Source organism: Rutidosis leptorrhynchoides, chromosome 9 (assembly GCF_046630445.1).
Source record: "Rutidosis leptorrhynchoides isolate AG116_Rl617_1_P2 chromosome 9, CSIRO_AGI_Rlap_v1, whole genome shotgun sequence".
In the NCBI taxonomy this organism is placed as follows: domain Eukaryota; kingdom Viridiplantae; phylum Streptophyta; class Magnoliopsida; order Asterales; family Asteraceae; genus Rutidosis; species Rutidosis leptorrhynchoides.
The window spans coordinates 58,744,517-58,761,226 of NC_092341.1; the positions used below are offsets into that span (position 1 = coordinate 58,744,517).

The following is a 16,710-nucleotide window of genomic DNA, read 5'->3' on the forward strand; positions in this document are numbered from 1 at the left end:
TCATAGTCCCTAAATGAGACGCGTTTGACCAAAATTATGTCGCATTCATTTGAAACGTGCATGACTTGCGAAGTTTTAAGTTACCAAACGGTTTGACAACAAGTTTAAGTTTACAGTTGTAAAGTATAAATGAAATAACTTCCGACATAATATAAGTTGAAAATCACGAATGCTATCAATAGCGTATGCATGTAAACATTATGTTTGAATCCCAAGGTGCTATCACTAGCGTATGCATGTATGCTTGACCCCAAGCAAGAAATCAAAGTGTGCAGAAGCATGTATCAAGTAGCCAAGTATGAACCTGATAAACATATAGAAAACTGTCAACGAAAAACGTTGGTGAAATCATAGGTGTATTTGTAAACGTTGTTTTTGAACCACAAGATTTTGTATAGTTGATTATCCAAATCGTTTGCATTCCAAAGATGTTGTACATTCGCGAGCACCCAATTATCAAAACTTAACTGTATACGAACCCCATTGAATTAGTGTTAGAACCTACACTATACCCAAAAATATATTTCATCCGCTAACGGTAGCGAACCGTCCGAATGAGGGCTCTTCAAGCCCATGTGATCACATAACATAAGTTCACGTTTACACCCTGCAAGTGTAACTAATGATAATTGAATTGAGGCTTTTTGTCACGACCCTACTTTTTCCGTTATCTTTTACCGTTAATTATTTAACGACCGTTAACTGTTAATTGTGCTACGTCATTTCTACGACCTATATTATTATTTTAATAATAATATATTAATTATTATGTGTTATGTGAATATTTGTATTCATATTTTGAATTATACGTTTCTACGTGTTGCATATTTATATCCGGCGAATCTTTTCGGTTTTCAAATCAACGGTCGAGTTTTTGGGATATTTAAATCCTAATTATTTTAAATATGATATTTTAAGGTCATATTATTATATGTAGTATTTATATTTATTTTTCGTTGCGCGTTTGTTATCTCTCCGGATTTTTAATCGAGTAATCGTGTTTTCGCGTTTCGGGATTCGTTCGGGCTTTCGGGCCATAAGGAATGGATCACTTAGAAAATTGGGCTTGTGGAGCCCACCTTAAACCCCACCAATCGGCCGAACCAAAGGGGGGAGGGGATACCCCTTTGTTTTTCACTTCTAAATTTCATTTTTCATTTACATCACAATTTATTTCCCTAAAACCTAGCTTTTATTTTTGCTCTCCTCCTCTCTTCTTATTCCTTTTGGCGATGGCACACCACCACCATCATCATCATCCTTCATCAAATCATAGCTTGAATCATCCATTGTTATAGATCAACGCGTTCCTCATTCCGTTCTCTACGCGATTATACTTGTTGATTATTGATTAGGGTATAAACCCTAACCCTAGAACTTTTGATTTTTCTTTATTTTTCTGTATTTTGATTATATTTTAATAGTATGATGATTACTTGTTGTTGTAATGGTGTTTGTATGCATAGAATTACTCATAAACACATGTTTTCGGTTTGATAAAATTGGGACAGCAGCTATTTCGTGTATTTCTGATATTGTAACTGTTATAAAAGTTAAAATAAAGTATCTATATGAGTTCCTCTCATCAAGACATTAATTTTAGACTCCGGATTCATGACGTTTCGATTCCCGGAGCCCTAGATATGATCAAAGTGGTATTTTGTTAAGATTGAAATGTGATTTTGGTATGAACCAGGTTTGGTCCGACTTTGTGACCATATTTGGTGACTTTAGGGTGTGTTAGTGTGTTAGGATTAATTGTGGGACGAACTTTCATGTTCGGGTCATCTAAATCCGAGCCACGAATCACCCGTTACGTCTAAAACACGATTTTGATTGAATTAAAGTTTCAAGTGGTGTCATGGCTGATCACCATGACTTGTGGGCTGTTCTTGGTGTGTTCTTGAGTGTACCAAAGTGTCGGGTGGTTTGATTAGGAGGAGATATATGTAAGGCTCGCCGAAAACCGACACCCGGGGCTCAAGATACGACCCGATGAACTTTTGATTTAAAACTTATGATTAATTATTAAACTTATGATATAAATAATGAATTTCATTATCATTTAATTACTTATGATATAAAAGGTAATTATTATAATTTAAGACTTATGATATATATTTAATATATCATTTAATTATTACTTATGATTTAATTAACATTTTAATTAAACTTATGATTAACAACACTTTTATTATTAATGGAAAATACTTATGATAAGTATTAAACTTATATTATAAGATTATTATTATAAGACTTATAATAAGGATTAATTAATTATTTAATTACTATAAGGCTTAGTTATTATTTAATTATAATTTAATTATTAAATACTTATGATTTAATAATTATAATTAGAAACTTATGATATGATTAATAATTCATTATTAATTAATAATACTTATGATATGATTTAAAATTTATTATTAATTAATAATACTTATATTATGACTAATATTTAATTAATTAATTAAATACTTATGTTATATTAATTATATCATTTAAACTTATATTAACTTTAATAATTCATTTTAATTTAATTAAACTTATGTTATGACATAATTAGACATATTTAACTTTAATAAACATTATAACTTACATTATTATTACAACTTACACTTTTAAAATTAACGTTGACCATGTTTGACCAAGGTTGACTTTTGAGTTGACTTTCGATTGACTTTGACTTTCAGTTGACTTTTGTTGACTTTCTAATTAAGAAAACTTTCCTAACTTATAAACTTTCCTAAAATAGCAACTTTCTAAATTTGGAAACTTTCCAAAAATAGAATTTCCAAAAATAGAAACTTTCCAAAAATGGAAACTTTCCAAAAATAGAAACTTCCCAAAAATGGAAACCTGCTAAAAATAGAAACTTTCTAAAAATAGAAAGTGAGTGTCCGTAAGCTGTTCCGATCAAATCGGTGCATATTGAGTATTGTTCTATGACTACTTGCAACATGTACAATAGCTATCATACTAAGACTTGATCTAAGTTAGTTATTTATATCGACCTGTTTTATTTATAGGTCAGCGTTGTGATCATTCCTGATCACTGTACTCATTTGTTGTTCGCTTAATTGTGTTGGTTACTTCGTTACTATTAAGGTGAGTTATAGTCCCGTTTTTACATACTTTTCAAGGTATATTTTTGGGATGTGATTACATGCATTTTATTTACGTTTAGACACAAGTGACAATTAAATTTAAATTATTCATTGTGAGTTGGACAAAAATATTCCCTAGTCTGGTAACTGTAATCATTGGTTTCTACTGGTGAACGCAAATCCTACGGATAGATCTATCGGGTTTGACAACCCCATTTCGAGCTAGTCGCGCTAGCAATTTATAATCGGAATGTTTAGTACTTCGTATTTAGTTGAAGATACACTGTCCAATGTATATTATTATTGTGTTTGGCAAGGGTAAATAAAGGGTTAAGTGATTACCAGGTGGCTCATTGATAATGGAATAATGTTTAATGTTTTCTAACATTTTTAAATCTTGTGGTCTAAAGTTTATTCAATTATTTAAATCTATAATTCACTCAACCTTTGTGTTGATAGTTTATTCGCATGTTTTCACAGGTACTTGAGTTTATGTGATGCTTCCGCTGTATTTAAAAGAGTCTGCATGCATTTGGGCAGATGTTAATGAAACAATTTATGAAACTTAAGCTTGCATTCTATTTTTGGATAATTTAAACTTGTGGTTTGTTGACAATGTTTTATGTCAACTTTGGGTTAATTAATATGTTGGGTTACTTTTAAACTGCATATTTTGGTATGCTTTCCTTTTTGGGAAACTTCTGAAACAAAAGAATGCAATGTCGTTTGTTAAATTCATTTAAGTTCGATCAAGCTGTGGGACCAGGTGACGAAGCCGTTAAGTGTTTTGATGGGGCCATCACAGTTGGTATCAGAGCTCTGGTTGTAGGGAACTAGGCGGTCTTAATGTGATCAACCCGTGGTTCTTAGGATGCATTAGAGTCTAGTCTACAGCCCGACCCTTTTGCTATAGCATTATTATGCATTTCATTTCATATGAGATATATCATAAGCATTTATTCCTATTTGGTATATGGTTTGTGGTTTTACTGTTTGCAGATGTCGACTTCGAGCAACAACTCCGTTCGTGCTCCTGCTCCTTCGGCTGCTGAAAGACGCCGTGCTGGTCAACCTTTGATCGACGATCCTGTTCACTACTACTTTTCCACCCTTACTCACATGAACAGGGCTTACAATGAAGTGACGCGTATTAACGCGCTTAGTGATTGTATGCATACTTTACCACATAACGAGATGATGGACTAGATTCGAGCTAGTATGGATTCGTTTGTTAGCTTCAAGAATAATGTTGGGTTCGAGAATCGTAAGCGTAACCGTGAAGTTGACGCTAGGTTCAAGGCTCTCGAGAGCACAGTTCGTGGTTTGAAGGCAGAGTTGGAAGAAGTGAAAGGAAAGTTGCGGAAGTATGAGCCTCCTGCCGAGACTCATGCCGGCCCAGCTTATCACACCCGCTCTAAGCAGATGTGATATGATGATTCATGATTGATTACTTATTTCATAAGACTTAATGTCCTTTCATACATACATTTTTGGGTTATGTACGGCGTTTTGCCGAGGATTTTATTAAGGTTTTTGTTATGGGATGTTTTTCATTATGTATGGATGGTTATTTTTATGACATCTATTATCATTATCACATTTTATTTCTGATGTTGTAACTCTTGGCATGTTATATTATGCGTAATGTAGATCATGTATGTTAGGTGCTATGTATGTTGTATGATGTTACCATAAAATATGTATGCATGTGGTGGTTATTTCTATAACAATCATAACTGTCATGTTATTACTCATAGTGGTTACTGACTATTATTTTAACGATTAATCTTTTCGTGTTCGATCTATTCCTTTATAACACTGGTATTATTCTTAGTACTAACGGTTGTGTTATTCTGTTTTGAAGATCATGCCTCCTAGAGAGTCCAACGAAGCCCGTATGCAACGTCTTATCACCGAAGGGATAGCTGCTGCTATGGCAGCAAATGCAAATGCTAATGCTAATACGAATAACAATCAGGTGGGATGCTCCCACAAAACGTTCATGGCAAGTCGTCCACAGGAATTCAGTGGTACGGAAGGACCCATAGGACTTACCCGCTGGTTCGAGAAAATCGAGTCTATTTTCAGGGTTAGTCGAGTCCGAGAGGAGGACAAGGTTAGTTTTGCTAGCTGCACTCTTAAGGATAGTGCATTGACCTGGTGGAACAACTTGGTTAATAGTTTGGGAAATGATGTGGCTTATGGTTTAACTTGGAATAATTTCAAAGAAAGAATGATCACCCGCTATCGTCCCCGGGGTGAGCTTAAGAAGTTAGAGGTTGAACTTAAGAACTTGAAGATGATGGGCACCGAATTAGATGCCTACGAGCAAAGGTTCTTCGAGTTAACTCTGTTGTGTCCTAATGTTTATGCGGATGAGAATCTTAAGATTAAAGCTTACATCGATGGGTTATCTGAGAAAATCGAGCATGGGGTCGAGTCTAGTGAGCCCCAGACTATTGAGGCCGCGATGTCAATGGCTCATAAGTTGAATGATAAGATCTTGAGAAGAACCAAGGCTCCTGTAATCGAACCTAGTGAAGAGACTGTTAAGAAAGCTGATAATGGGAAGAGAAAGTGGGATAATAACCGCAATCAAAACCAAAGTCAGCAGAAAAAGCAGGATACTTCTGGTTCGAATAACCGCAGTCAGCGTGTGTGTCCTCGATGTTACAAAGCTCATGATGGTTACTGTACCGGTACTTGCAAGAGGTGTTCCAAACAGGGACACATTGCTAAGGATTGTACGGTGCTTCTGCCGAGTTTTGCTACTCCTACTGCAGGTGGTAATAACGGTAATAATGCTGGTAATAGAGGTGGGAATGGTAATGGTAATGGGAAGCCGAATAATGGTAGTAATCAGAGGGTTTGTTACGAGTGTGGGAAGCCGGGGCATTTCCGTGATGCCTGTCCCAACAAGAAGACTGCAGAGACTGCACGTGGTAGAGCGTTCAATGTTAACGCCAGGGATGCTGAGGAAGATCCTAAACTTGTTAGTGGTACGTTCTCGGTCAACGATTTATCAGTTTATGTACTATTTGATTCAGGGGCTGATTTGAGTTTTGTGTCGAGTAAATTAAGTCCAAAAATCAAAACACCGTTAACTCCTTTAGACAATACTTATGTTGTTGAAATAGCTAATGGTAAGGTACTCACTGCTAAGACTGTGCATCGTAAATATAACATTAGTTTGGCAGGTAGAGATTTTGAGGTAGATTTGGTACCAATTGAACTTGGTAGTTTTGACATTGTTATTGGGATGGATTGGTTATCTGCGAATCGTGCTGAGATTGTGTGTTATGATAAAGCTACTCATATTACTAATGTGGTTGGAGAGCCGCTGATGGTTTTTGGAGACAAGAAATGCAGACAGTTAAATATTATTAGCTGTTTAAAAGTTCTTAAACATCTTCACAAGGGCTGTCATGCTATTCTAGCCCATGTTGTTGATTCCGATAAAGAAACGAAGAACGTTGGTGATGTTCATATTGTTAGAGATTTTCCTGAGGTATTTCCCGAAGATTTACCTGGCCTTCCACCGCAACGCGCGGTAGAATTTCAAATTGATCTTGTTCCCGATGCTGCTCCTGTAGCACGTTCTCCTTATCGTCTTGCGCTTTCCGAACTTCAAGAATTGTCAAGTCAACTCTGTGAGTTATTAGACAAGGATTTCATTCGTCCTAGTTCGTCCCCTTGGGGAGCACCTGTTCTGTTTGTTAAGAAGAAGGATGGTTCTTTTCGTTTGTGCATTGATTATCGCGAGTTGAACAATCTTACTATTAAAAACCGTTATCCCCTTCCGAGAATTGATGATCTGTTCGATCAGCTCCAGGGTTCATCTGTTTATTCAAAAATCGATCTTCGTTCCGGCTATCATCAGTTGCGTGTTAAAGAATCTGATGTTTCGAAAACTGCTTTTCGCACCCGTTACGGTCATTTTGAGTTTCTTGTTATGCCATTCGGATTGACGAATGCACCTGCTGTGTTCATGGACCTCATGAACCGTGTGTGTAGACCCTATCTGGACAAGTTCGTTATTGTGTTCATCGACGACATCCTTATTTATTCGAAGAGTGATGAAGAGCACGAGGAACATTTGAAGTTAGTGCTCGACCTGTTAAGAAAAGAAGAGTTGTACGCTAAGTTCTCTAAGTGTGCATTCTGGTTACGAGAAGTTCAATTCCTTGGACATATTGTTAGTAAACAAGGGATACAAGTTGATCCTGCTAAGATTGAGGCGATTGAAAAGTGGGAAACTCCGAAAACTCCTACTCAGATTCGTCAGTTCCTAGGATTAGCAGATTAATATAGAAGGATCATTCAAGATTTCTCTTGTATAGCGAAACCTCTGACTACTTTAACGTACAAGGGGAAGAAGTATGAGTAGACGGATGAACAAGAGGCTGCTTTTCAGATTTTAAAGAAGAAGTTGACTACCGCTCTGATATTGTCACTACCTGAGGGTAATGATGATTTTGTTGTTTATTGTGATGCTTCGCGTCAAGGCTTTGGTTGTGTTTTGATGCAACGAAAGAAAGTTATTGCGTACGCATCACGTCAATTGAAGATTCACGAACAGAACTATACAACTCATGATTTAGAGTTGGGGGCCGTTGTTTTTGTGCTTAAGATTTGGAGACATTATTTTTATGGGGTCAAGAGTACTGTGTACACAGATCAAAAAAGTCTTCAACACATCCTCGATCAGAAACAGTTAAACATGAGGCAACGAAGATGTATTGAGATGTTAAATGATTACGATTGTGAACTTTTATATCATCCGGGTAAGGCCAATGTTGTGTCGGATGCATTGAGTCGTAAAGAAAGGGCTGAACCTCGCAGGTTTAGGGCCTTGAATATGACAATTAGAACAAATCTCGCAAGGCAGATTCTTGAGGCACAACAAGAAGCCTTAAAGGAAGAGAATTTTGTGAATGAGAACGTAAGAGGTATGGCTAAGAAGTTTGAGGTACGAGCAGATGGTACTAGATACTTTGCAGGATGTCTTTGGGTTCCGAAGTTTGGTGAACTGCGACAACTGGTTTTAGATGAGGCTCATAAGTCTAGGTACTCTATTCATCCTGGTTCAGGAAAGATGTATCATGATCTTAAGGAGCTGTATTGGTGGCCTAATTTGAAAGGTGATGTGGCTATGTATGTAGCTAAGTGTTTGACCTGTGCTAAGGTTAAAGCTGAACATCAAAAACCATCTGGACTTTTGGTGCAACCTGAGATTCCCGAGTGGAAGTGGGAAGGAATTACGATGGATTTTATTACTAAGTTACCGAGAGTTACGGGTGGCTATGACACCATTTGGGTGATTGTAGATCGACTCACTAAGTCGGCTCACTTTTTGCCTATTAGGGAAACAGATTCAATGGAGAAGCTTACTCGTTTGTACTTGAAGGAGATTGTTTCTAGACATAGTGTTCCTGTATCCATTATTTCAGACCGAGACAGCCGATTTGTATCGAGGTTTTGGAGATCCTTACAGGAAGCCTTGGGAACTAGGTTAGATATGAGCACCGCTTATCATCCTCAAACAGATGGTCAGAGTGAAAGGACCATTCAGATGTTAGAAGATATGTTACGAGTGTGTGTTATTGATTTTGGTAATGGGTGGGATAAATATTTGCCACTAGCTGAGTTTTCTTATAACAACAGTTATCACGCAAGTATTCAAGCTGCACCGTTTGAAGCTCTGTACGGTAGGAAGTGTAGGTCTCCTGTCTGTTAGAATGAGGTTGGGGATGCTCAACTCACAGGTCCAGAAATTATTCACGAGACTACCGAGAAGATTGTACAGATTAAAGAAAGATTGAGAACTGCCAGAAGTCGGTAAAAGAGTTATACCGATAGGGGAAGGAAAGATGTAGAATTTCAAGTTGGTGATCTTGTCATGTTAAAGGTTTCACCATGGAAGGGTGTGATCCGTTTTGGTAAAAGGGGAAAGTTAAGTCCTCGTTTTGTTGGACCGTTTGAGATTGTTGAGAGAGTTGGACCGGCGGCTTATCGGTTGAAGTTGCCACAAGAACTCAGTGCTGTTCACGATGTTTTTCATGTATCGAATTTAAAGAAGTGTTTGGCCGAGGCCGACAAAACTATTCCTTTGGAAGAACTTCATGTTGATAAGCAACTACACTTTATTGAGGAACCAATTGAAATTATGGATCGAGAAGTTAAGACTCTTAAGCAGAGCCGAATTCCTATTGTCCGGGTTAGATGGAACGCCAGACGCGGTCCCGAGTTCACTTGGGAGCGTGAAGATCAGATAAAGTAGAAGTATCCGCATTTGTTCCCAGATGCTGAGTCAACCCCTGCACCTGCTTAAATTTCGGGACGAAATTTCCGTAATGGGAAGGTACTGTCACGACCCTACTTTTTCCGTTATCTTTTACCGTTAATTATTTAACGACCATTAACTGTTAATTGTGCTACGTCATTTCTATGACCTATATTATTATTTTAATAATAATATATTAATTATTATGTGTTATGTGAATATTTGTATTCATATTTTGAATTATACGTTTCTACGTGTTGCGGATTTATATCCGGCGAATCTTTTCGGTTTTCAAACCAATGGTCGAGTTTTTGGGATATTTAAATCCTAATTATTTTAAATATGATATTTTAAGGTCATATTATTATATGTAGTATTTATATTTATTTTTCGTTGCGCGTTTGTTATCTCTCCGGATTTTTAATCGAGTAATCGTGTTTTCGCGTTTCGGGATTCGTTCGGGCTTTCGGGCCATAAGGAATGGATCACTTATCAAATTGGGCTTTTGGGGCCCACCCTACACCCCACCAATCGGCCGAACCAAAGGGGGGAGGGGATACCCCTTTGTTTTTCACTTCTAAATTTCATTTTTCATTTACATCACAATTTATTTCCCTAAAACCTAGCTTTTATTTTTGCTCTCCTCCTCTCTTCTTCTTCCTTTTGGCGATGGTACACCACCACCATCATCATCATCCTTCATCAAATCATAGCTTGGATCATCCATTGTTATACATCAACGCGTTCCTCATTCCGTTCTCTACGCGATTATACTTGTTGATTATTGATTAGGGTATAAACCCTAACCCTAGAACTTTTGATTTTTTTTTATTTTTCTATATTTTGATTATATTTTAATAGTATGATGATTACTTGTTGTTGTAATGGTGTTTGTATGCATAGAATTACTCATAAACACATGTTTTCGGTTTGATAAAATTGGGACAGCAGCTATTTCGTGTATTTATGATATTGTGACTGTTATAAAAGTTAAAATAAAGTATCTAGATGAGTTCCTCTCATCAAGACATTAATTTTAGACTCCGGATTCATGACGTTTCGATTCCCGGAGCCCTAGATATGATCAAAGTGGTATTTTGTTAAGATAGAAATGTGATTTTGGTATGAACCAGGTTTGGTCCGACTTTGTGACCATATTTGGTGACTTTAGGGTGTGTTAGTGTGTTAGGATTAATGGTGGGACGAACTTTCATGTTCGGGTCATCTAAATCCAAGCCACGAATCACCCGTTACGTCTAAAACACGATTTTGATTGAATTAAAGTTTCAAGTGGTGTCATGGCTGATCACCACGACTTGTTGGCTGTTCTTGGTGTGTTCTTAAGTGTACCAAAGTGTCGGGTGGTTTGATTAGGCGGAGATATATGTAAGGCTCGTCGAAAACCGACACCCGGGGCTCAAGATACGATCCGATGAACTTTTGATTTAAAACTTATGATTAATTATTAAACTTATGATATAAATAATGAATTTCATTATCATTTAATTACTTATGATATAAAAGGTAATTATTATAATTTAAGACTTATGATATATATTTATTATATCATTTAATTATTACTTATGATTTAATTAACATTTTAATTAAACTTATGATTAACAACACTTTTATTATTAATGGAAAATACTTATGATAAGTATTAAACTTATATTGTAAGATTATTATTATAAGACTTATAATAAGGATTAATTAATTATTTAATTACTATAAGGCTTAGTTATTATTTAATTATAATTTAATTATTAAATACTTATGATTTAATAATTATAATTAGAAACTTATGATATGATTAATAATTCATTATTAATTAATAATACTTATGATATGATTTAAAATTTATTATTAATTAATAATACTTATATTATGACTAATATTTAATTAATTAATTAAATACTTATGTTATATTAATTATATCATTTAAACTTATATTAACTTTAATAATTCATTTTAATTTAATTAAACTTATGTTATGACATAATTAGACATATTTAACATTAATAAACATTATAACTTACATTATTATTACAACTTACATTTTTAAAATTAACGTTGACCATGTTTGACCAAGGTTGACTTTTGAGTTGACTTTCGGTTGACTTTGACTTTCAGTTGACTTTTGTTGACTTTCTAATTAAGGAAACTTTCCTAACTTATAAACTTTCCTAAAATAGCAACTTTCTAAATTTGGAAACTTTCCAAAAATAGAATTTCCAAAAATAGAAACTTTCTAAAAATGGAAACTTTCCAAAAATAGAAACTTTCCAAAAATAGAAACTTTCCAAAAATGGAAACCTGCTAAAAATAGAAACTTTCTAAAAATAGAAAGTGTGTGTCCGTAAGCTGTTCCGATCAAACCGATGCATATTAAGTATTGTTCTATGACTACTTGCAACATGTACAATAGCTATCATACTAAGACTTGACCTAAGTTAGTTATTTATATCGACCTGTTTTATTTATAGGTCGGCGTTGTGATTATTCCTGATCACTGTACTCATTTGATATTCGCTTAATTGTGTTGGTTACTTCGTTACTATTAAGGTGAGTTATAGTCCCGTTTTTACATACTTTTCAAGGTATATTTTTGGGATGTGATTACATGCATTTTATTTACGTTTAGACACAAGTGACAATTAAATTTAAATTATTCATTGTGAGTTGGACAAAAATATTCCCTAGTCTGGTAACTGTAATCATTGGTTTCTATCGGTGAACGCGAATCCTACGGATAGATCTATCGGGTTTGACAACCCCATTTCGAGCTAGTTGCGCTAGCAATTTATAATCGGAATGTTTAGTACTTCGTATTTAGTTGAAGATACACTGTCCAGTGTATATTATTATTGTGTTTGGAAAGGGTAAATAAAGGGTTAAGTGGTTACCAGGTGGCTCATTGATAATAAAATAATGTTTAATGTTTTCTAACATTTTTAAATCTTGTGGTCTAAAGTTTATTCAATTATTTAAACCTATAATTCACTCAACCTTTGTGTTGACAGTTTATTTGCATGTTTTCACAGGTACTTGAGTTTATGTGATGCTTCCGCTGTATTTAGAAGAGTCTGCATGCATTTGGGCAGATGTTAATGAAACAATTTATGAAACTTAAGCTTGCATTCTATTTTTGGATAATTTAAACTTGTGGTTTGTTGACAATGTTTTATGTCAACTTTGGGTTAATTAATATGTTGGGTTACTTTTAAACTACATATTTTGGTATGCTTTCCTTTTTGGGAAACTTTTGAAACAAAAGAATGCAATGTCGTTTGTTAAATTCATTTAAGTTCGATCAAGCTGTGGGACCAAGTGACGGAGCCGTTAAGTGTTTTGACGGGGCCATCACACTTTTTGTTCTAACTCGCTGTGGAATGTTTGTTTTCGTACTTGTGTTCAAAGTATAAAAGTATGATACGTATATGTTTCTCATCCCATAATTTAAAGAGTAAAAGTTGTTGAAAAGATGGGACTATGATCTCACCGTAGTTGCATGCCAAAGTGCTTGTAATTAAGCGTTGTGCAAATGAAAGTTGCTTAGCCTTGACCTAAACAAATAAGTCGTATCAATTACCGGTTATGACACAAGGTCGGTCGAAATGTGTTCAATTAGTCCTATGGCTCGTTACGACTCGATTATATATAGCATGTGAATCACGTTGTCAAGTTTCATGTGAGATATAAGTATAAAAGCATGTTAGAACGATTGCATACGCATTTGGTTAAGTTTGACTAAAAGTCAAACTTGGTCAAAGTCAAAGTCAAATTAAACTGGGTCGGGTCGGGTATCAGACAATTTTTCTTCAATTAGTAATCATATATGAACATGTTGGCCAAGTTTCATGTTAATCGGAGGTGCGTAGCATAGTTAGATTTAAAAGGTAAACGACCAAGTTGATCAGAATTCTGCAGTTCATTTGGACGGCGTCCAAAATGGCTGGACGGCGTCCAGTAGTGAAGGACTGGACGGCGTCCAAGGTTTTGGACGGTGTCCAAACACCTGGGCAGCTGAAGTTGCAGAAAATTCACAAGTCTCGAACCAAAACTCAAACAAACACAAATTGTGAACCGAAAACACTTAAAACATGTATCTTATATCGTTGGAAAGGTATTTTGACAAGGAATACAACTAAACACGTATCATCAATCAAGTTAATCATTTACAACAACAAAAACCTCATCGAATTATTGTTAAGAGTTCATCATTCAAGTTTCAAGTTCGTAAAACGCATTTCATGATTCGGGAACTTACTTTACACATACAATATGCCGTTTCGAATATAATTACGCATACAATACAACTAAACACTTACAATTAACACTGCAAAGCATTTAATGCATCAAAAGTTCATTTTAAGATCTATCAAACCCTAACCAAGAATCACAAAATCAATAATCATGTTAATGTAAGGTTTTCATGTCATCCAACATACCATAACGAAGCTAATGATGCTAGTAACACTTTTAACACATAAGGTTTAACATCTAACAACATTTAATCAACCAAAATCAAAGAGTTAACTAACTCATTTCAAGTGTTCATGCTAATTATGTCATACCCGTTTAGTGAACATTCTGGGTGGGGGTGTTAAACCCAGTAGCTACCTTTAGGATTCGCGTGAATTAGGGCCATACCCGTTTCTAATTCTTAGGTTACCAAGCAATAATAATCAGGGGAAATATTCACAACAATTAGTGGCAATTATAACGTCCAACTAATTCAATAATAATCCACAGAACTTCTGTCTGCATAATAATTCATTCGAGGAATGTTTTGCTTGTGTCTATCTCGTCAAACATTTATAAAAGCATCTCATGTATTCCAAAAATATAGATTGTAAAAGCATTGAATAAAACAGTTGTAAATCAATTATAAAGCAGCGCATGTATTCTCAGTCCTAAAGATGTAAAGAGTAAAAGGGAATCAAATGAACTCACGATACGATATTTTGTAGTAAAAATATGCATACGACGATACTGAACAATGCAAGGTTGGCCTCGGATTCACGAACCTATATCATTTATATATATATTAACACATATAATTGTAATCAAACAAATTTATATATATATTTGTTAGTGATATCATTTTATATTAATAACTTGTATTTTTCATAAATGTATTCATTTTATGTACTTTAAATAAATAAAAATGTAGTTATATTATATGTATTAAGTATAGTTTTATATAACTAATAGTAACTTGATAAAATAATATTAATGTTAAAAATAATAATAATAATGATAATAAAAAATAATAATGATAATAATAATAATGAATAATAATAATAATAATAATAATAACAAACAAACATTCATATTGCAATTATCAACTTTCTTACCATAGCTATCAAAAAAATAAAATCCACCCTGCTCACTACCAGTCCATGAGTCTTGCCCATTATTCTGCCTTGGGGCAAGTCCTGAATGTAACATTTGTACTCATCAAAACCAATAAACAATTTACTATCTCTAGCCAACTTACTAACAGACAACAAATTGACAATATATTCAGGTACCACCAACACATCAAAAAGAGTAACATTTGGACCTAACACAACATCTCCAATTTTAGAAATAGTAGCTATGGACCCATTTGGGTGACCAACAGCAAGACTTAAGTCAGATATATCAACAACATTAGTAAGATTATTTTCATTTGAGACATAATGTTGGTTGGCTCCTGAATCTATTATCCATCCTAAATTACACAAATATTGACTAATACATGCCATATTTTCTTTTGGTTCATCACACATATTCTTGGTGTTCAACAGATTAAGAAGTTGGGTAATTTGTTCCTAAGTAAGATTCTGAGAACTTTGTTGATTAGGAACACAAGAATTACTAGAAAAAGGTTTACTGCTTGAACTACTAGACCATGAATTAGTAGAATTAGTGTTAATTCTATTATTAACCATCTTCTCTTTGAAATTAGGAGGATAGCCAACAACTACATAACACCTATCTACTGTATGACCAAACTTTAGACATTTAGTACATTTAAGATTCATATTTGGACCTCTATTGTTATTTCCTTGAAAATTGTTATTAAAATTTACAGAATTAGATACAACTTTAGAAATAAAAGCAGAATTTTGACTCTTATGAGTTAAAGCAGAAGAAGATCTATGTGATTCTTCTCTTGAAAGAGTTGCATATGCAGTTTTTATAGAAGGTAAAGGATCAGTAGTTAGAATAATACTTCTTATTTGCTGATATTTATCATCAAGACCCATCAAAAACTGCCACAATTTGGTCATATCATTATGATCTTGTAGTTCTTTAGCAGTTTTACATGTACACTGTGGAATATGCACAATAGACTCATACTGCTTCCATAAGCCATTGAGTTTGTGGTAATAGTCAGACAATGGTGAACCATTTTGGGTCAATGAATTGATCTTTTGATGCAGATGAAAACTACAGAGCCATCCACTTTATCATAAGTTTCTTTTAAGTCTGTCCACACTTCTGAAGCTACTTTGGAAAAAGTTTGACCAAGATAAAACTCTTCAGACACAGAGTTTAAAATCTAGGACAGTACAACAGAGTTGCATCCGTTCCATTGTTTTGCAAGAATATCATCATCTTCAGATTTAATACAAGTTTTATATATAAACCCAATTTTATTTTTGGTTTCAAGTGCTAAAGTCATAGCACATGACCAGACTCTGTAATTTTCAGTCCCAGTCAATTTAATAGAGATAAGTGGAGTACTGCTAATATCACTAGGATGCAAATAAAGTGAATCCCCAAAATCCAATTTACTAATGAGAGTATCACTAGTATCACCCATAATAACAAAATCAAAGACAAACAAATAAACACGTAAACATAATCAAAGCAGATAAGAGAATAATAACAAACACAAAAGAGAAACAAGATGCACAAATTCAAATATTCAGAATAATCATACACAGATCAGACAAGAAAATAAGATTCAGAGAGTAAAAGATACTACCACAACAATTTTCAGAGCTACAAACAAAGAGTTAGAACAATTTTATATAAAAAGGAGAGAAGAAGGCTCACAGTGGGAGCAATAGATTTAAAAAGAAACGAAAGAAACTTAGACAATAAGCAGCGAAAGAGAAAAACTCCAGTAATTAGGGTTTGAAGAAACCCTAATTTTCTAATCACAGAGAAAGCAATAATTAATCTTCAGATTAACAACTGTAGTAGCCCACACACATTTAGATCAACCTTCGTAACCCAATAGAAGAACGGAATTCGAAGATTTTCAGAACAGATCTTGAAAAACCCCAAATCGAACAAAGAAACCCTAAATCGATTCACCACCAG

The 16,710-nt window shown here is 34.5% G+C and overlaps 1 protein-coding gene across 1 annotated transcript; it reads right to left on the bottom strand.

Moving 5' to 3' along the window:
- Nucleotides 1–15,206: 15,206 nt before the first annotated feature.
- On the bottom strand, nucleotides 15,207–16,204 carry LOC139868082 (uncharacterized). Its single transcript, XM_071856420.1, has 2 exons — nucleotides 15,953–16,204; nucleotides 15,207–15,809 (listed from the first exon to the last, which is right to left on the bottom strand). The coding sequence occupies exons 1-2, from the start codon at nucleotides 16,202–16,204 to the stop codon at nucleotides 15,207–15,209; spliced, it is 855 nt and encodes a 284-aa protein (XP_071712521.1).
- Between the last annotated feature and the right edge of the window lie 506 nt (nucleotides 16,205–16,710).

What these genes read in the sequence shown, in the direction of transcription:
- LOC139868082 (XM_071856420.1), bottom strand. Translation starts at nt 16,204, where the DNA reads ATGGGTGATACTAGTGATACTCTCATTAGTAAATTGGATTTTGGGGAT. An exon ending in GGAACGGATGCAACTCTGTT is followed by an intron (nt 15,810 to 15,952) that starts GTACTGTCCTAG and finishes CTGCATCAAAAG; the next exon opens with ATCAATTCATTGACCCAAAA.